The sequence below is a fragment of the Gallus gallus genome, chromosome 3, assembly GCF_016699485.2.
Source record: "Gallus gallus isolate bGalGal1 chromosome 3, bGalGal1.mat.broiler.GRCg7b, whole genome shotgun sequence".
NCBI lineage: Eukaryota > Metazoa > Chordata > Aves > Galliformes > Phasianidae > Gallus > Gallus gallus.
The window spans coordinates 108,557,528-108,582,037 of record NC_052534.1 but is presented as its reverse complement, the minus strand read 5'-3'; the positions used below and the strand labels follow the sequence as shown (position 1 = coordinate 108,582,037).

At 41.5% G+C, this 24,510-nt stretch overlaps 2 protein-coding genes across 5 annotated transcripts; both read right to left on the bottom strand.

Moving 5' to 3' along the window:
* Positions 1-1,496: 1,496 nt before the first annotated feature.
* On the bottom strand, positions 1,497-7,413 carry CYP2AC1 (cytochrome P450, family 2, subfamily AC, polypeptide 1). 4 transcript variants are annotated; one of them, XR_006938657.1, is made up of 10 exons: positions 7,061-7,413; positions 5,974-6,136; positions 5,660-5,809; positions 4,567-4,727; positions 3,729-3,905; positions 3,169-3,310; positions 2,855-3,039; positions 2,481-2,622; positions 1,920-2,202; positions 1,497-1,876 (listed from the first exon to the last, which is right to left on the bottom strand). XR_006938657.1 is itself a non-coding variant. In XM_046938979.1 (9 exons), the coding sequence occupies exons 1-9, from the start codon at positions 7,238-7,240 to the stop codon at positions 2,015-2,017; spliced, it is 1,488 nt and encodes a 495-aa protein (XP_046794935.1). In that variant the 5' UTR covers positions 7,241-7,413; the 3' UTR covers positions 1,497-2,014. The 4 variants fall into 4 exon arrangements, 3 of the variants coding, with proteins under 3 accessions (XP_046794935.1, NP_001316427.1, XP_025004571.1); XM_046938979.1 differs by having other exon boundaries at positions 1,497-2,202; NM_001329498.2 differs by having other exon boundaries at positions 1,497-2,202; positions 3,732-3,905.
* A 2,408-nt stretch (positions 7,414-9,821) lies between these two features.
* On the bottom strand, positions 9,822-22,396 carry RHAG (Rh associated glycoprotein). Its single transcript, NM_204464.2, has 10 exons — positions 22,199-22,396; positions 17,442-17,628; positions 16,383-16,533; positions 16,076-16,223; positions 15,358-15,521; positions 14,699-14,836; positions 14,119-14,240; positions 13,081-13,166; positions 12,166-12,239; positions 9,822-11,521 (listed from the first exon to the last, which is right to left on the bottom strand). Exons 1-10 carry the CDS (start codon positions 22,302-22,304, stop codon positions 11,444-11,446), a joined length of 1,254 nt encoding a protein of 417 aa, NP_989795.2. The 5' UTR covers positions 22,305-22,396; the 3' UTR covers positions 9,822-11,443.
* Positions 22,397-24,510: the final 2,114 nt, after the last annotated feature.

Below are 24,510 nucleotides of genomic sequence, written 5' to 3'. Positions count from 1 at the left end.
ATCATTGAATCATGTAATCATTAAGGCTGGAAAGAACTTTAAGATAATTAAATCGAACAATCAACCCATTACCACCATGCCCACTAACAGTGTCAGTGACACATTCACACGTTTCTTGAACACCTCCAGGGATGGTGACTCCACCACCTTCCTGTGCAGCCCATTCCAACGCATTACCACTTTTTTGGAGAATAAATTTTTCCAACCTGAATCTCCCCTGGTGCAGCAACTTGAGGCCATGACCACTCGTCCTATTGCTGTTACCTGGGAGAAGAGGCCAATCCTCACCTCAGTACAACCTCCTTCTGGGGAGTTGGAGAGAGCACTGAGATCTCCCCTGAGCCTCCTCTTCTTGAGGCTAAACAATCCCAGTTCTCTCAGCCGCTCCCCATAAGACTTGTGTTCCAGACCCCCTCACAGTTTCATTGTCCTTCTCTGAACAAGCTCAAGGACCTCCGTGTCTTTTCTGTAGTGAGGATCCCAAAAGTGGACACAACACTTGAGGAACGGCCTCACCAGTGCTGAGCACAGGGGGTTGATTACCTCTCTGTTCCACCTGACTGCACTATTTCCGACACAAGCCAGGATGCCATTGGCCTTCTTGGCCACATGGGCACACTGCTGGCTTATGTTCAGCCAAGCATCAACCTGCACCCCCAGATCCACTTCTCCCAAACAGTCTTCCAGCCACTCTGCCCCAATCCCATAACGTTGTCTGTGGTTGATGTGACCAAAGTTCAGGACCTGGAACTGTCCTTGATCTACTGGAACTGTCTACTTGAACTTTATACAATTGGCCTCAGCCCATCGATATGGTTTATCCAGGACCTTCTGAAGTGCCTTCCTACCCCCAGGCAGGTCAACACTTCCTCCCAACTTGGTGTCATTTGCAAACTTATTGAGGGCGCACTCATGACCAGCTGTCAGCTGGATTCAACTCCATGCACCACCACTCTCTGCACTCAGCACTCCAGGCAGTTCTTTACCCAGCAAAGAGTATACTGTCAAAACCATGAACAACCACCCTCTTCAGGAGAATGCTGTGGGAGACTGTGAAAGGCTTTACTGAAGTGTAGGTACGCTACGTCCACAATATGTTCACAGGGAACCTCCGGTGTTCCAGTTCATACTCGCCCCACACTAGACTTGGCACCACTGCCCACCACCCTCTAGGCCTGTTTTTTCAGCCATTTGCAGCACACCTCACTATCTCCCCATCCAGCCCATTCTTTATCAGCTTCACTATGGAGATCTTATGGCAAATGGTGTAAAATGCTTTACTGAAGTCCAAGGAGACTAGGTAGTTTTCAAATGTCCTTTTGACTGAAAAGCTACAGCAGGGCTCTTTAATAAACAAGTTGGAAGAGCCCGAATGGTGCCATAGGAGCACTGGTTTGTCCAGTTCCTACTGGAAGTACATCACTGATTTGTTCCCAACACAGAGTTTCCATTTCAGGTGCAAAACTGTTCAGTTTCAAAGACAACATTAGTGACAGTTTGATATGAAATGGAGAATTTATTGCTTTCCTGTGTTTCTTTTCTGTGTTTTTGCAGTTACATTTCTATGTGTCTCTTTGACAGTAGTATGGGGACAAAATACATAATGGCTCATTTTCACTGGGCAGCTTGAGCGCAGCTGTGCTGGAGGAGGAAGGTGAATGTCCTTGTGTATGTACGTGAGATCTGTGCAACACCCTGTGAGCTCTGGCCACAAGTCTGGCCCCAGACTCTTTTCTTGAGGGGAACATGCAGTGGTGTAGGGATGGACTCATTCATTCTCACAGGGACCGCCAATTTGCTCATTCAAGGAGTGGCAGCAGGTCAGGACTGCCACCTTTTGGAATGGTGGGTGACACACCTCTTGCTAGTCCAACTACACCTTGTTATCAAGGTGTAGTTGGACTAGAAATCACTTACTAGATTCAGAAGTACCAAACTTCCCTGGTAGGAATAGAGGTGAACTCAGATATTTCATCTGAGCGTTCCAGGAAAAGGAGGCAGCTGATAAAAGCCCCTAGGAACGTGACACTGCACAGACCTCATGAGTTACTGGGGCAATGACAAACCTAGGGGGGGCAGAGAGATCCAGGTCTGAGGAGGAAATTCCAGGAGGAGGCTGGAAGGTGAACCTCTGTAGGAGGCTGGTGAAGAAGAGGAAGAGCTCCATTTTGGCAAGAGTCTCACCAGCACAGATCCTCCGCCCTGCAATGAAATGCAGAATGGTCCATAAGAGTCAATGGGAGCTGTTTTTTTTTTTTTTTTTTTTTTTTTTTCCAGTTGTGAGGGGCTTTAAGCTGTAGGAGAATGAATTCAGAATTCAAGTCCATGGGTAAAGCTAGGCTATTCAAGTTAGCAGATGTAGGTGGAGAGAAAAGGAGAGGTAACATCTGGGAAAAGTCTGAAATATCAGGTTCAGTGAAAAAGAAGGAATCCCAGATGCCCAGTTCCCCTCAGAGCCCAAAGAGCAGAATAGAACATACCTGCTGAAAAAGGTATGAAAGCATCTTTCTTTACAAACTTCCCCTCTGAGTTGAGGAAATGCTCAGGGTGGAAGGAGCATGGTTTCTCCCACTGGGTTTTGTCTTGCAGGACAGAGTTGAGCAAGGGGATGATATAGGTTCCCTGCAAACCAAGGTAGAGCAGTTATTGCACTAACAGTGGTGTTGTTGGGAGCAGTGGTGAATGCTGGAGCTGAAGAAATATAACATATTAACATATTTACAGGGTAGCTGCTGCTGAAGTAGCTGTGAGAACCCCAGAGTGAGTGAGCATCCCTGGATGCAAGACAGACTAGAAAGGAAGAGGTGTCACACTGGAGATAGACGGAAGGAAAGTAGTGCTGCTGGTGTCTTACCTTGGGAATGAAATAGCCTTTGATAGTGACATCCATGGTCGTCTCATGAGGCAAGTTCAGTGGCAGGATATTAGCGAACCTCTGAATTTCATGTATAACAGCATCCGTGTATGGCATTTTAGTTCGATGCTCAGTTCTTGGGGGGTTTGAGCCGATCACTCGATCTATTTCTTCCTGGACTTTTTCTGTGAAAAGAGCATTTGGATCATACATACCTTGTTCAAACTTCTCTTTCCCCTGCTAGGAATAATGGGATAAAGAGAACTTGCTGTCCCGATGAGAAGAAAGCCACTGAATGCCTAGTTTCCACTTACTCTGAATTTCAGGGTATTTCATCATAAGTAGAAGGCCCCAGCGTAAAGTGGTGGCTGTGGTATCCATGCCAGCTGTAAACAGATTTCTCACAACCTCAGTTAAGTTTTCATCGTCGAAAAATTTATTGGCCTTTTCATTCTGCTGGAAAAATGAAACAATAATGTTGTCAGCCTGTTAAATATTCAAGAACACATTTCTATCACTGTAAAACAGGGAAAGAAATCATACACAAACCTCAGGGAGGGATTAAAAGCATAAAGGAGGAGGAAGTTTGGAGGGAACACCTTCAGAAGTCTGTAATGAGCTGAATCTTGAATTACTGAGTGCTTGGACTGACTCTGTTACCCATGGGAACAAACAGTCAAATCAGCAAGGTTAATTTCAGTGACAACAGGAATATTTTGAAATATAGGGAGCAGTCACTGGGTTTAACCCAAGTGATTTAGTCAAGTTTTGTATCCCCTGGGCCATGGAGCAGAGCATATAAAAGAATGTGTGTATTCAGTGAAAAAGCTTGAAAGAGAAGTGAGGTGATACAAGGAGGCTGCTGGCATTCAACTACCTCTTGTTGTTTGACAAGAAAAGCGTCGATGAAGCTCCTCTGGTCATTTTTGTCCAGGACTTGGAGATATTTTGTGAAAGTAACCTTGATAAAATCATTGACTTCTTTTACATTCTCAAGAAAACTTTTGTTGTCCTTCAGGAAGGGTCCAAGGATGGGAAACATATTGTACAGCTGTAAGATGCACAGATGCAGAGGAAGAAAAAGCAGATACTAAGTAGATGCACCACTATTCAATAGTGTATATTAACAAAAGCCCTTACAGAAAATATTGTATAGCCTTATAATCTTGACACAAAACACTCTTTACCCACTTTCTTCCCTTCCCAACTAAGTAAAATTGTTAAAATTTACTCCCTCTTACATATCAATCACACTAGCTGATGGCCTAGAAATTCCATGCTTATGCATTTGTCTTTGACATAAATTCCTACCTCTCTACACTTATATTTCTCATTCCTCTCTCTCCAACTTGGTTGGAGCTGGGTGTCTCAAGAGACATTTGCAACTTGAGGGACACTTGCAGACTTTTCCAGTTTTGACTTTGTTCTTTGTATGGGAGATAGGAAATAATGGGCAACTTCTGTCATCTGGGGATGCTCTGTTCTTATTTTATAGCATGTTCTTCAATTCTTCTTCATGAAGTGCAGCTACACTCTGAGAACTACTAAGAGAAACCCGTATGTAGTACCAAAGGTCTTCTTCCTGCCACTTCAGGATGCATTTGCCATATACAGATAGATGAATTTCAGTAACTGAGAGTGGAGTAGATGCACTGTTATCACTCTGTGTTGTGCATGATTTTGAAGGGAAACATTCAAACACTATGAATTACCGACACTGATGGACTTCCAAAAAGCCTCATATTTTCATTTATCAGTGACACAAGTCTTTTGAATGTGGGGTCTTCATATTCAAACCGTTTTCCAAGCAATATGGATACAATGACATTAGCAACAGCAGAATTCATCAAGTGAGTCATCTCAAGGGGCTTCCCTAGCAAAGGAAAAGACGGTGCAAAGAACACAATCGATGGTTATTGTAATTAATTAAAATATAACAATAGCATATAGAGTCTCACTGAAATCTGGGAAATGATAGCCACAGAGCTGGCTTATAAGAAAAGTGGAGAGAGATTTTTTAAAAGGGAATGTAGTGATAGGACACGAAGTAGTGTTTTAAAATGGAAACAGCGTAGTTTCGGGTTAGATACAAAGAAGGGATTCTTCACAGTGAGGATGATGAAGCAATGGAACAGGATGACTAGAGAAGTTGTGGGTGCCCCATCACTGGAGGTACACAAGGCCAGGCTGGTTGGGGGTTCTGAGCAACCTGATTTAGTGGAAGATTTCCCTACATTTACCCAGGAATTTGGACTAGATTGTCTCTAGAGGTCCCTTCCAACCCAAGCCACTCTATCATTGTATGATTCCATTCTAAGTCCTGCTGTTGGCTACTGAACCTAGTGACAAATAATCCTGGATGATGCTGGAGAAATGTACAAATTAATCTTCTGTCTCCTACTGGAAGGCATTTTTCAGACATATGCTTCTATGGGCAATCAATTTTTCAGTCTAGATATGCACCTCCTTGCAACTGCCTTCTATGTTTCTCCTCAAAGTGTGTCATTTATGGAGATGCTGCACATGGAATAAGAAGTCCTTTTCCTCGACTGTACTGTTACATATTAAACTCTGTGTTTGAATTCCAGTACTTCAATAAAAGCTTTTCATTTACACACCAGGCAATTGCCAGGTAGAGAGACAAGGAGACAAATGCAACTCATGTATAGTCATCACAGCATTGATATTGGAGAATGATGCATCTCTGACAGAGGTCTGTATCTCTTCTTCCTTGATTCTTGGTATTCCTTAAAAGACTTTCTGAGAAAAGTCAGATATGTGCTATCAAATTAAGAATCTCCCTACCTTTCTGTGACTCAATTACGTCTGCCAGGTATCCATACTCCTCTACAACATAGTCTTCTATGGCCTTCTTTCCCATCCCAAAGTCTCGTAAGGTTGTAAGAGTAAATCTTCTCATCACTTTCCAGTTTTCTCCACTAGAAAATACAACACCTGAAATGGAAAATTAAAACACATGCATAACGACTTAAGCAAAGATTCTTCATCTGTTCTGTGGTGGTTTCACACTGATGGACTGCTGGGGTTCATCATGCTTCTCTTTCACATGTGCCTCCTGAAAAGAACAGGGGCAGAAAATATGAGAACAGCCCACTTACCTTTTCCTTTTCCTGCTTTTTCCACGATTGGTATTTTAGGTCTCCCTACAAATGCATCTGCATGATTCACCAGAGCTTCCTTCACTGTGTCATATCCTGACAGCACCACAACTTTCCTCATTCCCATCTGAACTGTGAAGACTGGGCCATACGTTTCAGACAGCTAGTAGAACAAAGAGAAAGACGAAAAGGATGATGTTTGGCAAAGTGAAAAATACTTGATTTCAGCAGGCTCAACGTTCTTCTCCCCACATGGCAGTGGCTTTTCGTTTGCTGTCTAAAATGTTGAGAATTTATGATGCAAACGTTGGTGCTGCTGTGAATTAAAGGAATCACAATGGAATCTGTAATCCTTAACTGGGTATTTGAATAATGGATTTTCAGTGGGTCTTATTGTGTCCTCTGCACTGATTCTGTGACTTGATGGAAATGCTCAGCTAACCAAAAGGAGATTGGTCTCCAAGCTGGTAATACATCAGGGTACAGGAATCATCATAAACCTTTAGGTTTGCTGTTCATGGCTTTGAGAAATAGTGCAGTGAGGGATGCCCAAAATCCTAAAATATCTGACTGCCATACACTATTTTCCCCAAAGCCCTCGAGTTTCCTTCTACCAGGTATGAAAGAATAACCAGTGAGTTTTTTTCCTAGTTTGCTCTGGAAAACCAGGAAGCTTTCTTTCTCCATCAAGAGAGAGGATCAAGAATTTCTTTGCTGCCAGTTTCCCAGAGGCTGAGTCCAGCAAACAGCTTTCAAAAAGCTCTGGTCTCCTCCCTAATCGTTTCAGCAGTCCCTGGTGAAGTTTCTTTAATAACGAGAGATCCAAGATCCCTCTCTTCTTGTTACCCTTGCCTGAAGAGTGCTAACATTTCCTCTGCTCCACAGAAGCAGGTTAGTTCTCTTGATAACGTGGCTGGAAGCCAACTCCTCTGCACTACATAGTATCATATGGTAGGAAGAGAAATTACTGCAAAGAATAATACTGTTGTGTTTGCAATTTCCATGCCTTGAGATCTCTGTATCCCTTTCAAGGGGTCAGTGACTGTCTTAGAGTGAGAGTTCTAAGGAAAGGAACAACATAGGTTACCTGTAGCATTGTCTGGCCAATCTTCTTTAGGTCCATGATGTGCAGATTTCCAATGATGGGTAAAGGCTGCGGTCCTGGGGGGAATTTCCCTTGGCTTCTCCAGAAATCTTGTGTTTTCAAAATCAGCAGGAGAATTAGGATCATCAGTAACCCCACAGGAACAACGCTGGCCCAATCCATTGCCTTTCAGCAAAAGGTTAACTGAAGAGATGATAATTCAAGCAAGCTCCTACCAGGAGTTATTTCAAGGGGCACTTCTGCACCAAGAGGTGTAGAAGTTGAGGGATGAGCTTCACTTCTCAGAAATGTTAGAAGTGACAACTCTCTTGTAATTTCACCCTCATAAAATACCTACTAGGCAGCACCAAATGCCCTCATTTTATACTCTCCTGGTTACTGTTTAATGAGTTATGTCTCAATTAGTGTTTTACATTGGTAGAGATGTCTGGGGGCATAAATGTAGCAAAGGCAACTCAGATTCTGCCTTGAACTTTGAAACTGAAACCAGTAGACCATGCTGAAAACAAGAGAAGTGTGTCTGCCAAAGAGATGCAAAGGTCATTCTTTTCATTTAAATGCTCTGTTCTTAGGCATTACTGTTTCATTGTCATCTTTAAAACTTCCAGTCTTTCCTCAGGCAATATAACCCAAGGATCCCTACTTCTTATCATCATAAAATTAAATTCTCAACTTCTAATACATCCACTCGTTCTTGTTCTGAGTCCAATTTTCCCTCTTTGTCTCTAGTCTCATGCCACTTCCTTCACCCCTCTTCTTATCTATGTCCTTCCTCAGGTAGGTTAGATACCTAAATCCTTCTTGTCACTGCTCAGGTCAGTGAGCTCAGTTCTTGGAGGCCTTTACATTGCCTGATCTGTCTTTGTCCAGTTTGATGTCAGTAGCCAAGGAAGAGATAGGACTGCAAAGTGAGGGACAAAACCTTCAGGTCCTAGAATAGACAGAAATCTCTCACTCTCAAGATCCAGTTTTGGTGTGTGTTTTGTAGCTCAGTGAATGGTGCATCCGCTGCAGTAAAGTAAAGTACATGGGTTTCTAAGCTCAAGATAGCCACAGCAAACTTTCTTTTAGAGGTAGGAGGAGGAAGAAATTCAGACTTCAGCTGTGTTACTTACTTTTGGCATCTGACAGTTTCAGGAAGAATGATAGAGACAAGAGCTTGTAGGATTACCTCTGAGTTGAAAGCCAAGCCAGGGGGATATGGTTATTGAAGAAAGATGGTTGAAGCACAGTCAATGGCTGAATGTCCTGATGTAGATCAGTGACACGTGGTGTCCTTCAGGGGTCAGTACTGGGACTGGTGCTCCTCAATATTTTCATCAATTACATCAACAGTGAGATAGAGTGTGCTTTCAGCAGTGTGTGGATGATACCAAGCTGTGTGGTGCAGCCAACACACACACAAGGGATGGGATGCCATCCAGAGAGCTCTAGATAGGCTGAGCAGTGGGCCCAGGTGAACCTCATGAGGTTCAACTATACCAAGTGCAAGGTCTACACCTGGGTCCCATCAAATTCCACTACCAGTACAAGCTTTGGGACGAATAGATAGAGAACAGCCCTGCTGAGAATGGCCTGGGAGCACTGGTGTTTGGCAGCTGGATGTGAGCCAGCAATGTGCCCTTGCAGGCCAGAAAGCCAACCATATCCTGGGCAGCATCAAAAAAGCGTGGCCAGCAGGGCAAGGGAGGTGATCTGCTCTGCACTGGTGAGGCCTCACCTGGAGCACTGCATCCAGATGTGAAGTCCTCAGTACAGGGCAGACGTGGATCTGTTGGAATGCGTCCAGAGGAGGGCCACAAAAATGATCCAAGGGATGGAACACCTCTCCTATGAGGACAGGCTGAGAGATCTGGGGCTGTGCAGCCTGGAGAAGAGAAGGCTGCGAGGTGACCCGAGAGCAGCCTGTATCTAAAGGGGAGCTACAGGAAAAGAAGGGGACAGAGTCTGTTGTGACAGAACAAGGGGAAATTATTTCAAACTAAAAGAGGGGAGATTTTAACTGGATATAGGAATATAAATACATATATACATATACATATATATATATATATATTAACAGAAGTAATGAAACAGGAGTAATGATTACATAAACCTGGCTGCGAGCATGGAAGAGGATCTAGAGCAAGCCTGCTCTTTCACTGTCTGGCCCTGAGTCTGCTGCTGCTATTTATGTCACTGGAGTAAAGGCCAGGTCATTTTATTTTCTTGGATGATGCTCCAGAAATCTTCTAAAGATTATGTCCAACTGCGTGCTAATTGTGCTAATTGGCATGTTTCTTCTGTACCTCTGCAAAGCAGGTAAAAAGGCACTGTGAACCTCACTCTTTCCATGCACAGATAAGATTTAATTATTAACAAGGGTTAACACTGACTCTTAGGTTATGATAAGAAATGGTGATTCTGAGTTTTTTCCTTCCAGATGATCAAGGGTTAGATCTGTGCAGAATTTCAGAACATGTACAGCATTTCCCTGCACGTACAAGACTTACCAGGTTATTGGAATGCTGCTGTGGGACAGGAGGAGTCTCCAGAAATGCAATGGGAGAAGGAAATAAACCCCCAAACTCCACTGTCCTTGTCTGCTCAGCCCTGTTGGTTCCTTCCAGTAGGTCTCTGGCTCCAGCAGTGCCAGCAGGTGGTGAGTGAGCTGAGTAGTGTGGGGTTATTACAGATAAGGGTGATGGGCTACGCATAGCTTTTCCCTGTAGGACGCATCCCCACTCATAACTGTGATATCAAGTTCAGCATGGGTGACCTTTATTGATACTGACTGATGCTATGCTTCACTTCCTCCATGCTTATGAAAGTTTATTGGTTCTTTTTCCATCATGTTGATGTTTTCAGGGTTTAGGGGAACACTTATCCTAAATAATTACCACCTCGCTGCACCAAAATATAGATTTAAGAACATTCTAAGCCATCTTGCACAGTTTCCTAGGCTAAACTAGGCTCTTCTTTGTCAAAAAGGAAACAAGGACTTTCCTGAAAACGACAGCTGGATTAGGTGGGATAAATTTCCATGTAGAAGGGCCCATCTCTGTTCTTGTTTTTGAAGGAGACTGAAGAAGTAGTCCCTCATCTGACAAAAAACAGAGATCAGGAAAGAGCAGGTGAGTGCCTGGTTTGCAACAGAAAGATTGTAAGAAATGGACAACAAATGCACAAAGTTTATTTTTTTTCCCCTTTGTTTCGATGACTGAAACATAGCTCCTAGGGGGACCATTCTGGGAGATTTACTCACAGTAAATAGTTATTTCTCACTGAGGCATTCCTTTGCAGTCAGCATCCGGTGCAATTAACTCATGGCTACATGTGAATAAATGACCTTCTGAATCCTCGGATAGGATTTCAGCTGTACCTAGTATCTTTATAAAGTTTTCTGAGGAAAAAGTACACAAGCAGAATAGGAATAACGTTCTGTGCTATTTTGTATTACAGTCTTCCCCTTAAATCTGATAACAAAGCCCTTGTCAGCATGGGTTTATCAGAGGAAAGTCCTGACTTAGAAATTTCATTTCCTTCCATGATAACCTCACCTGCTTGTTTGATGGAGGGAAGGTGGCAGACAGAATGTTTATGGATTTTAGCAAACCCTTTGATGCTGTCCCTCATGACACCCTTCTGGACACGCACTTCCCCCACATTTATGGTATGTTGGATCTTAAGATACTTGAAAGTGTCCAGAAGAGGGAATCAAAGCTGGTAAAAGGGCTGTAAGCCATGTCTTATGAGGAGAGGTTGAGGACATTGGGTTGTTCAGTCTGGAGAAAAGAAAGCAGAGAGGCAACCTCACTGATCTGTGCATCCTTCTGAGGAGAGGAAGCATGGGGAGGTGTTGGTCTCTGCTTCCTGTAAACTGATGGTGGAACAGGTGGGAATGGCATAAAGCTAGACAGGGAGGCTCAGGCTGGGCATGAGGACAAATTTCTCTACTGTGGGGGTGGTCAAACACTGGCATGGGCTTCCTAGAGAAGTGGTTGATGCCCCATGCCTAACAGTGTTCAAGAAGCTGTTAAATATTCTGTATATCTTGTAATAGGCTTGAAAGACAAAGGTTGTTGCAATGTCTGTACTGACTGACTGATGGCAAATGGTAAAATATAGATAACTTTGTAATTTGTGTTTTTTTTTTCTTTTCCCTCATTCCAAAAGAACAACTATGTTGGGAAGATCAAATTGGTTCACGTGAGCTTGACGTAATGACAATTTATGCTAAAATCAAACTTTTTTTATATATATATTACGGAAATATAACTACCTACAGCTCCTTCTGGAAAATATTTGTGGCTAGAAAAAATTTTGGGTGTTGGTTTTTAGCATTAGAAACAGAAGAGAGCATCATAAGGACGCATATATGTTTTTCTACATGATAGCTTCAAATCTGCTGTGCTCATCATAGTTGTTGGAATTAATTTCAGGCAGTTTCTCCTCTTCTGGAACCTGTTGTGAAAATCAAAGAACAGTTCAGTTGATGAGATAAAGATATCCTTTTTGTCACAGAAGGAGACTGAAGTGCATTGAGAATGTAATTCTGTTTGCACATATTATGTGTCTACTTATTAATTGAGAGGAATTTACTGACACTAAAGGACCTTCAAGTGAGCAGAGTAGTTACTATTGCTGGTCAGCACAGGCTGTAAGTTCTTCATCCTTCATTTGAAACTTTCATTCTCCTGTCAGTTTGCATCACTTTTATATGACAGGGCTATTCTGCTTATTCATAGAACAGCATGGGTTGGAACAGACCTCAAAGATCATCCCCTACAGCAGGGGGTTGGAACTGGATGATCTTAAAGGTCCCTTCCAACCCAAACCATTCTATGATTCTATGAATATAAAAAAGATGTAAAGAACTCCACTGAGGCCTCAGTTTCTTGTCTCTATTTCTGCTTTCCCTTCAAAGCATGACTGGGTGGCCGGTCAAAAATACATCCAGAAGGTAGCCTTGATAAATTCACAGCCTAAGACTGGGCAACGTGTTTGAAAGTTGACTGATGCAGAAACCTCTGTGTGTTGTATGTCTTCTAACATGATGAAAATATTGTTCCTTTGTTGTGATTGTTCTTAAATGGTTTGTAGCTTACCTCCCAATAAGCAGAGTCATCAAAGCAGTTCTGGTCAGATACTTGTCCCCAGATGGGCAGCCTTAGAATAGCACCTGCAGATAAAAAGACCTCAGAAGTTGAAAAAAAGACAATGTCCAAAAATACATTCTTCAGGTATGTCCTGGAATAGAATTACAGACTCATAGAATCACCAAGGTTGGAAGAGATCTCTAAGGTCATCCAGTCCAATTATCCACCTACCACCACCAATTCCTCACTAAAGCATGTCCCTTAGTACAACTCTGGGACTAAGGGAGGCACCACTATCCAGCTTTTGGGAGGAAATATAGTGATTTAGTTAACAATATTAAGTCAAAAGCAATCACTAAAATATCCCAGCTGGCTCTTCTCCATGTACAAAGAAGAAAAGACGGGAAATATGGTTGAGATCCCACTGGATATGGGCCAGACATGGCTCTCCAGTAAATCCTGTGTTGTATTTACCAGTCCACTATGAATGCCTCAGACACCCTAGCGTAGAATGAGACACCTATATATGAGTAACAGAATCACACGAAAACATGGGATACCTAATGGGACATGACCTAATCTCAAACTGGTTTCTGTTCAGCATTTTAAGTTTCTGAATCTAGAGCAGAACTTCAACTGGAGCAAGAATTGTGGTTTTTATATATAAACTGGTATCTTTGAAGTATATATTCAGTAAGATATCTAGCTGCTGTTTGAAGACCAGTTGAGAAACTGCCTGTTTCGTATTTAAGATTCTGCTAGCATGCTATCATGACTTACTTATTTCTATCTTCCCATTTTCTAATTTTCTCTTGAAATTATTGATAGACTGAAATTCTCCATGAGCACATCTCTAACATCACATATATTTTCAACTGCTGTGTGCAGTTGTGAACTGCGTATGTGAATTGTATGTGAACTGACCTGTCAGTGCTCCACCAAGCAGTGCAATTCCAATTGTGCTGCCCAAGGCAGAGGCCTGTTTGCCAGCAGTAAGTTGGATGCCTTTCCTGAAACAGACAGGAAAACAAATCAACAATAAAAACTATGAAAGTAGAGAGTGAGATTTGGTTTAACAACTCTGTTTGCTGTCTGCTGGACAGAATGACTCATTGGAAAGTAACCTTTCATTGCCATGGCCACTGCAGAAGCCATATGGGACTGACTGTATTTTGGCTTTGTTTTAGATCATAGTTTAGCACAAGTTCTTTGAAAAGGTTACTAACATGTTCTCAGTCTTTATGAAATGTTTCCCTTTATCAAAAAGACTACCATTCCATCTTCTTGTGGCCTTCTTCTTAGGAGAATGGAAATGGCCCATTTTGTTGATTGGTGTTTTTCTTGGAAACCTTACCGTTGCCTAAGGTGCGATTGCAGAAGCAGGAAAATGACTTTTCTACTTCTGAAGGGTGATTTATTTATTTTTTTAACAACTATTTAAGTTTTTATCTGATGTTTTAATGTGAAACAAGCTTTGCATCTAAACCACGTGTTCATGGCAGGATATCAAGAACAGTCCCATTTAAACCAGAATCATAGAATCATAGAATCATGGAATTGCTTAGGTTGGAAAATACCTTCAAGATCATGAGGTCCAACCACAACCTAACCATCCTACCCTAACTAACAACCCTCTGCTAAATCATGTCCCTGAGCACCACATCCAAATCGTTTTTAAACACATTCAGGAGTGGTGACTCAACCACCTCCCTGGGAAGCCCATTCCACTACTCAGTGTTTCGGAACACTGATCTGAAATCCAGTCAAAGGTGAATTTCACAAAATCACAGTACTGTAGGGGTTGGAAGGGACTTCTGTGGGTTATCTAGTTTAAAACCTGTGAAACCACTTCCCTGCAGTAGGTTTTCTGAAAATAAATCATAATTAGATCCAAGGAGAGTGAAAAATTAAAATAGACCTTCCGTAAAGGGGACTTCTTTCTCTTTTCTGAGTATAACTTACTTAGTTTCAGGTTGTGTTGCAGTTACTACGATGCTTGCAATACCTCCCAGTATTCCAGGTAAGCCATGTAAATTATGGACTCCACATGTGTCTTGAATTTTCAGCTTGGATGCCAAAACAGGCTGAAATGAGGGTAAATATAAAGCTCATGGTGAGTTTAGTCTCCACTCTGTCAGAATGATATGCAAAAGAAAGTAATAGAGAAGACCAAGAAATGATTTGACACCTTTCAGATATACAAAGTGTAGCCTTAGAATCTGTTCTTTTCCCTTTCACTGTGAACTTACACAAGGAGAGAAAAAGTGAGTGCCTCTAATGGTACAGATGTCCAAGTTTCCATCATAAATATAGCACTACAGAACACAGAATGTCAGTAATGTTCCCAGTGTTTGCAGCCACTGAAGTTATCTCATAAGAATATATTTTAATCACATGCATTTCGAAATAATAATTTGAAAATAATGGAGAATTTACTCTCTGTAGTGTATCAGCCAGTTTCTTTCTATTAAGGAAAGCAAGCTCCCGTGAAGTCGGTGAAGCAGTAAGTAGGTGAGAGTAGAGGTAGGTCCTGGATACTTACAGTCAGGAAACGGAACCCAAGGACAGAGATGATCCCAGCAATGCTCCCAATACACATCGCAACAAAAGGGTCTATTGTCAGGTCAGCACAGGTACCCACTGCTACTCCTCCTGCCAGGGTGGCATTTTGAATGAGAACCTGCACAGTGTACAACCATGAAGATGTCAGACATGGAACAGAGGTTTGTTTTGGGGCTGAATGACTTGTAAGGGATTTTTACAACGAAAAACAATCAGGAATTTAAGACAAAGTTCCCTGTTATGTGTTCAAAGCAGTTCTAAGACAGTAGCTCTCTTTTGGGTACTGCAAAACAAAAACTCAGGCGAAATCATCTTTGGAATAAGACCCAAATGTCCTTCTTAAAGTTGAACCAATGTCAGCAGGTTCTGCAGATGAGAGAGTGGAACCATCCTGATAGTAACAAGGAGCATTCTACTCTTCAGATGCAGTGATCCTATTGGGGAGCCAAATTACATACATAAAGCAGAGTGGGTTGACTCAGAGTGCAATATGACATTGCAGCTTTCTGAAGCATAACAGCCCTAGTTGTGTCTGCAGTGTAGGGGTTCCAGGTAGCTCGTGGGCACCGGGAACCAATGTAATCATCCATATTATAGGGGGATTTCTTGATTTAGCAGAGGTAGTGGAAGGACTCTTACCATACTGAATTTGCCTCTTTGATCCAGCAGGCTGGAGAGGGCAAATGTTATAACAGCACATGCCGCCAGGGAGTAGTAAGTGTTGATAATTGTTTTAGTCTGGTCATTTTCAGCTGCAATTGCGGAGTTAAAACTGGGCCAAAAAAGCCAAAGGAACAGGGTACCTGGATGGGCAAAAGTCAAAACAAAATGAAGACTATTTGGTCACAAGAGGCATTTCACTGTGAAAGATCCAACACAACAGCACTAAGTACAAGAAATGAGGAAGATGGTCAATGAAAATATAAAATAACTAAAAATGCTGAAAGAAATAATAGTCTATGCAGAAACTTTTGACTCTGGCAGTTGGGATTTTGATGTACGTTCTCTGACAAATCTTACTGTAAGACTTTAACATATTGCAACCCCTTGCCATGCCCCACACACTGTTAGAGCTCACTATCACTGTGAAAATGCCAGAGCAGGATGCATTAGTGAGAGAGTTCACATGTAAATCTTTGGTCATTTTTTGATACAACTGATAGCTTTCAGATTATAAATTGATCTATGTATAGAGCTTGTGGGCAGATGGATGAAAACCCAATTCAGCACCCATGTGGTTTCTAGCATTCGGTAGTGGGGAAGCATAATAATAGGTGACCACAAAAACATATGCATGAAAGAGGGGTGGAAGACGGTTCATCGCTCAGTATTACTTCACTGTGCTTCTTTTACTTACCAATCATGGCAAATATGTCCGAGTGATAGGAAGATTCCTCATTTGCATGCTTGTTTTTCAAGCCAGGACGATACAAGATGAGCGTTACAGCCAAACCAAAATAAGCTCCAAAGGCATGGATGGTCATTGAGGCTCCAATATCTGTGGCCTGTATCAGGGGCCCAAAATAGTACCACAACATTTACACAGCAAACAAATGAGAATTTGATGCAGGAGAATCCTGCATGACTGGAAACATTACATAGTGAAAACGTGCTATAGAAGGAAATTGTGAGAACAGGAAACAATTATTTCTAAATAGTTGTACCTGAAATATTTCCGTAACTAGATATTCATTGACTGCAAAGGCCGTGATCTCCAGAAACGTCAAGAGAAGCATTTGAACAGGGTTGGTTTTCCCCAGGACTGCTCCAAATGAAATCAAAGCAGTTGCTGTGCTGAAGTCTGCATTTATCATGCTGAAGGTGAGAAAACAAATGCAAGCAAACCAACAAGAAATGAGAGAGAAAATCAGCTTAATGGGACCTGAGATAAAGATGTATTCAAACTTGTTATGTCATTAAATGACAGAGCTGTAAATCTTCAAACAAAAAGACACAAGGAATCTTCCTTTGTGGATAAAAATTACATCAGAATTTCCAAGTTGGGTTGTGTGGGCATATTACAGAAAACCGAGGAGAAAACTTGGGGAAGTTTCCTCCTACTCAGCTGTCTGTGATTACAGTCAAAATTTGGAAGAGGTGTGTGTTGAAGATCACTATCCCTATCCATTTGGGACGCAGTTTCTTACACAATCTTCTGCAAGTTTTCTTAGAAAGCAGAACTGCATACATGAGAAACACGCTGAGACCCTGCTAGAAGCAAGATGGATCAATGGAGGAGGGACCAGAAGCACCTAGAGGCATTACTTGTGAAGACCCTTGTTCTGAGGTTGGGCACCAAACCCTGTGTTTGCACAAATTATTCCTCCCTACACAGAAAACCTCATGTGCGGATTGACAGACTGCTCAAGCCTTTCCTATGTGACCCCGTGTGCCATGGAAGAGCAGATCCCTCTGTGACCGCTGGGTGCAGGAGGGAGCTGCACTACTGCTGACAATTCTCCCATTTGCACAGCTCCAGAGATTCAAAGCTGTCTCTCTACATGGCTTATGTTCCACACCTAACTTCTCAGCTAGATTTCATCCTGTATTCCCTTGACCCAGTGCGGCAGGTGCTGCGATTTGGGTGAAAGACAGAAAGGCTGATAGCAATGTTCCATCAGAAGTTCATGAGTTTGGAAGACCAATCTCACAGATGTTGTGCCTTTATTGCTTCTGATATTTTAAGGGATAGAAATTTCATTTCTGAAAAATTTCATATGTACCTTTTGATGTTAAGAGGGATTTTCCCTCCTTCACCCCTGTGAAGAAATCCTTGCATTAGAGTGCCCCACTGAAGACCGAAGGCAGCAATGAGCATGTTGATACCAACACTGGTGAATCCATATTTCTTCAGAAAGGTCATCAGGAAACCAAATCCAATAAATATCATCACATGGACGTCCTTAAAGTCTGAAAGAAGAAAACGTCTGAGTAGACAGCAACTAGAGAGAAGAATACCAACGGATGAAGGAAGATTTAGCTGAAAACTGAAAGGATTCTACGCTCACGTTATCAGTGTGGCCCATCGTTCCATCCTTTCTGACCTGCCTATTAGCTGAGTTTTTTAAAAAAATTAGTCATTTTTATAATTTATCATTATGCAAGGAACACTAGATCTCTTTATGAGTAAAATTAATATGCCCATAGCTATCCTCTGGACCTGAAGCTACCTGGAACATCACAGCTTCATGTCCTTACAGACAATTTTTCTTTCCCTTGAAGTAAAGGTTGGTACATCCAACCTTTGGTTGGTACATCATGTTCTGGCCAGCTCCAAAGATGAGCAACAGGTTCTTTTGAGAGTCTGCTAGTTGGCATAGGGCAAAAGTATGCTTGTGATTCTGAACAAAGTGCTGTACAACAGATTGAGTTCTTCTACTGCTTACTTTTAATTTAAAAGTTGATATATGGCCTTAAGTGTCCTAATGTTGCTAAGTAGCATAAACTTAGCCCTCCTTCAAATATGATTTTTCTTTCAAACATCAATATTGTTGTCAATCCATCCAGTCCTTCTTTGAACTTTTCTTTTTTTAATTTTTAGAATTTTTAATAATTTTAATATAAACTAAATTGACTGCCATAGAATCATAGAATCACAGAATGGTCTGGGTTGAAAAGGACCACAGTGCTCATCCAGTTCCAACCCCCTGCTGTGTGCAGGGTTGCCAACCAACAGCCCAGGCTGCCCAGAGCCACATCCAGCCTGGCCTTGAATGTCTCCAGGGATGGGGCATCCACAGCCTCCTTGGGCAACCTGTTCCAGTGCACCACAACATGGATATTTTATATTTCAAAAAAGGTTAGTTAGTCTGAAGAATTTTATGCAATTTAATGAATACTACACCCACCAGATTTGAACCCAGTAATTGTTTTCTCTAGTTTTTTGTTTTTTTTTTTTTTCAGTTAGTAAGAAGCTCAGCAGAGAAAACCTCATTCTACCCATTTCTATTTTGCTGATTCTTACATGTAAGTACATAGAGAGACTTGAGACATTGACCTGATTATTATAATATTTCCTTGAAGTTACATTCCACATTTAGGTGCTTTTGACATTCCCATTGTTTTTCTATATGCGTTTCTGCATTTAGCCAAAAGAGGGCCCAGGAGAATAGTAAGTTCCTGGAGATTTAATAAACTCTATTTTATTTGTATTCCAGTTCTGAAATGCAAACATGCCAGTAGTGAGATTCTTTACAGCTGTCTACACACATCTAACATTACTGTAGAAATGGTGGTGGTTCTCAGACACCCCCAAACCTTTAGCTTCTTCTTTAGGCCAAACATTTTCAAATTTATTTCCTGACTTCAGTAATTTGAAATGATTTTTGAGGCTCCTGCAGTCCTTTGGGAACTCCCCATTTTCCTGCTTGTTACTGTTTCCAGAACTACTTTTGAAACTCTTGTGTTGTACCTACTGCTTGTTTTAAGAAATATAGAAACAGCTCTTCTGTTTGGGCTTCCACTCTTTTGATACTCCTGAATATCTTGTATTGCAGTATTCAGTGAAAGTTAGTATCTGCCTTTGAGCTCAATTGATTTCCTTGCTTCAGAGAGCCTTGCACTGAATGGAAAAGACATGGCAAGGGGCAATACAAACAATGCTAATACAATCTTCCTGATCTTACTAGCAGCATTTTTTTAGTTTCCTAATGAATGCAGGGTTGCAAACACAGCTTAACTTGATCATATTCCTATGCCAGAGAAAGTTGGTAGGGAATGTTTAGGAAAAGAATCTTATTAAAGTAGATCTGCTGAGTGGTGCTTCTCTGTATGAACCTCTGTAAAACTTTCTTCTCCTGCTATTGAAATGATTTTCTATGAGGAACCATTAGGGTCTGGGGTGACAGGATGAGGGGAAATGGTTTCAAACTTAAAGAGGGTAGATTTAGATTCGATATAAGGAAAAAGTCTTTCACAGTGAAAGTGGTGAAGAATTAGCACAGGGTGCCTAGAGATGTGGTTGATGCTCCATTCATGTATATAACATCTCATTCAATCTTACCTAGATTAGGAGATGTTTAAATAACCTGACACTACACATGTGTAAAAGAACAGGTTTCAAAAACACCTTGATGGAGGAACTTAATTTTTGCAGTACCCTTCTGTGGGGTTTCTTTGTGCTCAGCTCTCACTTGAAGTATAATATAAGGAGTTTTACCCCAGTCCCAAATATGACATGTAATCCATTTCACAAGCACGGTGAAGACTTCCAACTGATCTAGCTCATTCTTTGTGCTCAAGCTACCTTTTGCACCTTCTGTTAAAGAACAGTAGGTCTAGAATGATTTGAAATGACGGAGAAAGCAAAGGTCTTTGGAATAAGCTGTTTCAGTAACTAGCTGTGTTTAACAGAAGGTAGTACTTCTATTCTGTGAGGCAGCAAGGGAAATACAGGGAAAAAAACACTCCAGCAGATCCTAAACAAAGTGACTGCGCATGATTCTCCCAAGGCTGCCAAAGACCAACATGCTAATTTCCCTACAAGGTCTCTGCATGGTAGTCAGCCTCAATGCAAATATACTTAACTGGCTATGTGTATACTTAAACTGTAACTTTGTTCTGCTGAAAGGAATTGCCTTACAAACTTGAAGGCAAGGGGTACAGGCTGTTTTTAGAGAGATGAATTGTGGGTCTATGGCAATACATTAAATGCTGTTGCCAGCACTGAAGAAATCCCATAGAAGTACCTGTGAAACCATCTCAAACACACGTCTTCCCATTCTAGTGGCACAAAACCAAAAGTTGTCCATCCAAGTAACTCTGCCTGTAATAACATCCTCCAGAAACAGAATGAAAAGCCTTGTTTGGAGAAACATTGCAGCTAAGCCCCGCTTATCTTAGTGCAAAACTATCACTGTCTTCAATGATTATTTTCATCATTCTAATGAATGAGTCCAAAACCACCAAAAATCTTGGATTTGTGGTGCTGAGATATTTAAGGCATACAAATCAGGCCCTGCCCTGCAATTTTGAGAGTATAAAACGTTGACTGGAAGATGTAACTAAACCTGTGAGCTACTGGTGTAGTTACCATCTCAGGGCTCCTTGGGATAACACGGAAGGAAGTTTGAAGCCATTGGTCTGGGAACTCAGGGAAAGCCTTGACTCAGGATATATCCCAATTCACCTACACAACTCTGCTGTTAACTGCCTGCCAGGTGCTTCTGCAAACTTCTTGTGTGAAATTTGCAGATAGGGATGCTTGAGAAGAAGAGGATCTATGAGTGAAAATACAGGTGTTAGGACATCCTTCTTCTTTCCATCCAGTTGTTCACCAAGGATTAGATTTATCTACTCCTAGGTCAGCATCTAAAAGTCCAACATTAGGTCTGTGGTGTTTGCTTCATTTATGTCTGTGTTAGTAAATACAGACAGCCCAGAGCCTGTCCTCTGGCCAAAGGGCAAATGGCATGGCTCGACTCGTATCTATACGTGCTCTTCCCTCCCAAAGCACTGCTCCCACCTGTGCTGCCTGCCACAAATAGCCTCTGCTTTTTGCTATGCTTAAAGCCATGCCTAGGAGGAGGTCAAAGTGCTGGTCTACCTGAGCCAGCACCACGCCAGAATATTGCTAGTGGTTCTGTAGTGTGAACAGCTGGATACAGCACAATCATACACTGTCTGCACAGGAAGGCAGACAGAGGGGAGACAAGGCAAACTTTCTGTCATGTTTAGAGAATTAAAGGCTTTGGGCAATCCCTAATTTAATAGCTTGCATTTTAGATGGCATAGACATCTCCCTCTGGAAGACCTGAAGTTCAATAAAAAGGTATCACAGCTGTGTAAATGGCCACTCAAGGCTGTTAAACTGATACAATAAGCATGAGGCTCTCAGGCACCTTTCTTCATTTTACTTGGCAAGGGGAACTCCAAGAAAGTATAGGACAAGTTAGTACCAGAGCTGGCAGGTATGGCATTAAGGAGAAGGCAACTTTCTGTGTTCTTGTAGGGACAGTGGACCTTAATTGAGTCTGAAGGATACGTGACCAAGAAAACATCCTTCTGGCTTACTAAATTTTACCAGGATTCCCCAAAGACTATTGTTCTGTGGCTACATTTTTTGTTCTTGTGCTCTTTTGCAGGACAGACAGGGAAGAGGTAGGCAGAGAGGTATTTTAGGAAATAGCTGTATTGCTAGTGCTGCAATACAATTGTGTAACTACTGTATAGTTACACAGCAATATAACATTACATATGTATATATCAACATGTCACAGTGCCCCAGTGCAATTGTCTGAGATGATAAATTACTGCACAGTTGTAGCTGTAGCCTGGCTCACAGTGGGCCAGGGATCATACCCAGCATGTGCACAACCTAAATTCCATCTTTGAAGTCTACTGCTTTCACCCCTCAGAAGATTCTTTGCCCCAAGGTCTGCCTTTCTTTTCAAGCTATGCCAGTTCCCCCAAGTTATTCAGAAGCCTCGGTTAGGATTAGTTGGAAGCAATTCTAATTTCTGTAAATCTCGGCAGTACTTACATGGATACAAACTGGTGTTCCCAGTGTCATGCTCCACAAATAGCCCAAACAAAATGATGAAGACCACTTCCAGAAGAAGAGCGATGATCGAGAACTTGAACCTCATGTTGGTGTCAAGGGCTGGAGGCACTGCAGGAGAGCTGGAGGCTGCAAGGACCTGATAAAGGACACTTGCCTTCAACTGAGCTGCCTAGTTCTGTGGGTCTGGGTGATACAGCCCCAAAAAAAAGAGAGACAGCCAAACCAACCGTCACACCCACTATGGGAGGGAAACAGTGCAGGCCAATGTTGCCACCTCTATTTCTCAGTTCGCAATGCAAAGCAGCTCCTTTAGCCACAGCTATGTTTTGTATTTTCTTATACATATTTAAAGAAAAGAAGTAGCCGAGAAGTAAATCTCATGTAGCCTGATTTGTTGCATGTATTGCAGATCACAGCTACAGTTGATTGTGTTTCCTGTAGTCCATCTGCTTCTCCAGGCTGTAGCTTTCATCTGAACAGTTCAAACTTCTCTCATCTTATGTGAAACATGAATGATCTCCTATTTCTTGAGAACACGATAAGTTGGGAAAAGAGAACTGTGTTTCTATTTCATGGTGAATGAAGCGTGCCTGGTGAGGACACGAGTTCTCATTGTGATCAGTTGTTCTAAAATAAAACAATTCTGCTTCTCCAAAAGAAAGGAAAAAAGAATCTTCCTAGTAGTCAAAAAATAAAGCTGTATTTTTTTTTTCAATTTAAATTATTGCTTTTTGAATTTCCTGTTGCTCAGACAACCAAAAATAGTTCATACACCAGATTTCTGAAATGGTTTTAAAAAGCTCAGCCTATCAACTTTCTCAAGAATAAAGGAGATAATTAAATTTCAATAAAATTATGAGAGTGTGGTCACTTATCCTTGAGATTCACATTGGTTGTCAAACTTTGTACTGAATCATAGAATCATGGAATGGCCTGGGTTAATAAGGACCACAGTGACCATCTGGTTCCAACCCCCTGCTATGTGCAGGGTCACCAACCACCAGACCAGGCTGCCCAGAGCCACATCCAGCCTGGCCTTGGATGCCTCCAGGAATGTATCATATGCTATTGGTATTGAAGGTATTGAACCTTAAATGTTTTGTGTTTTGGAGGTAAATTATTTTATTGATGTGATACTGACTACTGGCTCTGATCATTCCATATTTAGGCCAAAATTGTATGGTAGGAGACTTTATTTCAGGAAAACATCCCCCAGAAAAGAGGTTAATTTACATATTTTGCAGCCTTCAACTCACCAAACAAGTGATTGATCTCAGGTAGGCTTTAGAAATGGTGCCCTGCTCATTCTACTACCTGGACTACATTTCCTTGACAGAGCTGTTGTAGTCTTAGCATAAAATTCCAGGCAGTATTCAGCTTTTTAACTATAAAGACAGAATTAGGCCACTGTCTGGACAAAATTTAAAATCATCCCAGGCCTTTCTTCTTTAAAATGAGCCTGCAGCTTTGGGAAGAAAGAAGAACGTAGCAGTCTATCACGGAATCAAACTTCTGTGTGGCAAAGCTGCAGTGAGCATATGCACATTTTTTCCTTTGTAGTGACTGTATTTCATTTGAACAGCTCAAAGAAAGGAAGCAGAGCTTTGTTAAAGAGATACTGATCATTCTTTCTACCCTACAGGATAAGACAGCCCAGAGCTGCATGACTGTAAGGAACTGTGAGCCCCTTCATTTGACAGGAAGTTATTAAAAGTTCTTTTTTTTAAACCACAGTTCAACGATGAATATCTCTATTTTTACAACAATGAATATCTCTATTTTTCACTGCATTCTGTTTTCCCAAGTGAATATATATGTGTGCAATCCTTATGATAAGTTCTTTTGGGGATGCATAGTCTCCTAGCTGAAATCTTATTTGGAAAAGTACCTTTTAATAAGTATTAAACATTTTATGCGGATCAAATTCATTTAAGCAGGATTTTCTGAGGTTTCTGCTCTATATTTAAAATTTCATGCAGATACATAAACACACGCTATATATATATAGTAAAACTATTAATGCATGCTGAAGTTAATCAAGTTTCACTGACTTAGTGGTTAATAGGAGATTATGTGCATCTCAGGAAGATGGTAAACCTCATTTCCCTTTATCAGTTGCCTTAGGAAATGATGCACGATGCTTTATAGGTGTACATTTCTCTTCACTGATTACAATAAGAGACTGTATCAAGTAGTCCAGACTTAAGCATCCAACTCCTAGAAACTTGGCTCGTTATGGGTAAGCCCGAGCTTTTCAGGAATTACAAGGACTTGAAAAATATACTCTTGTT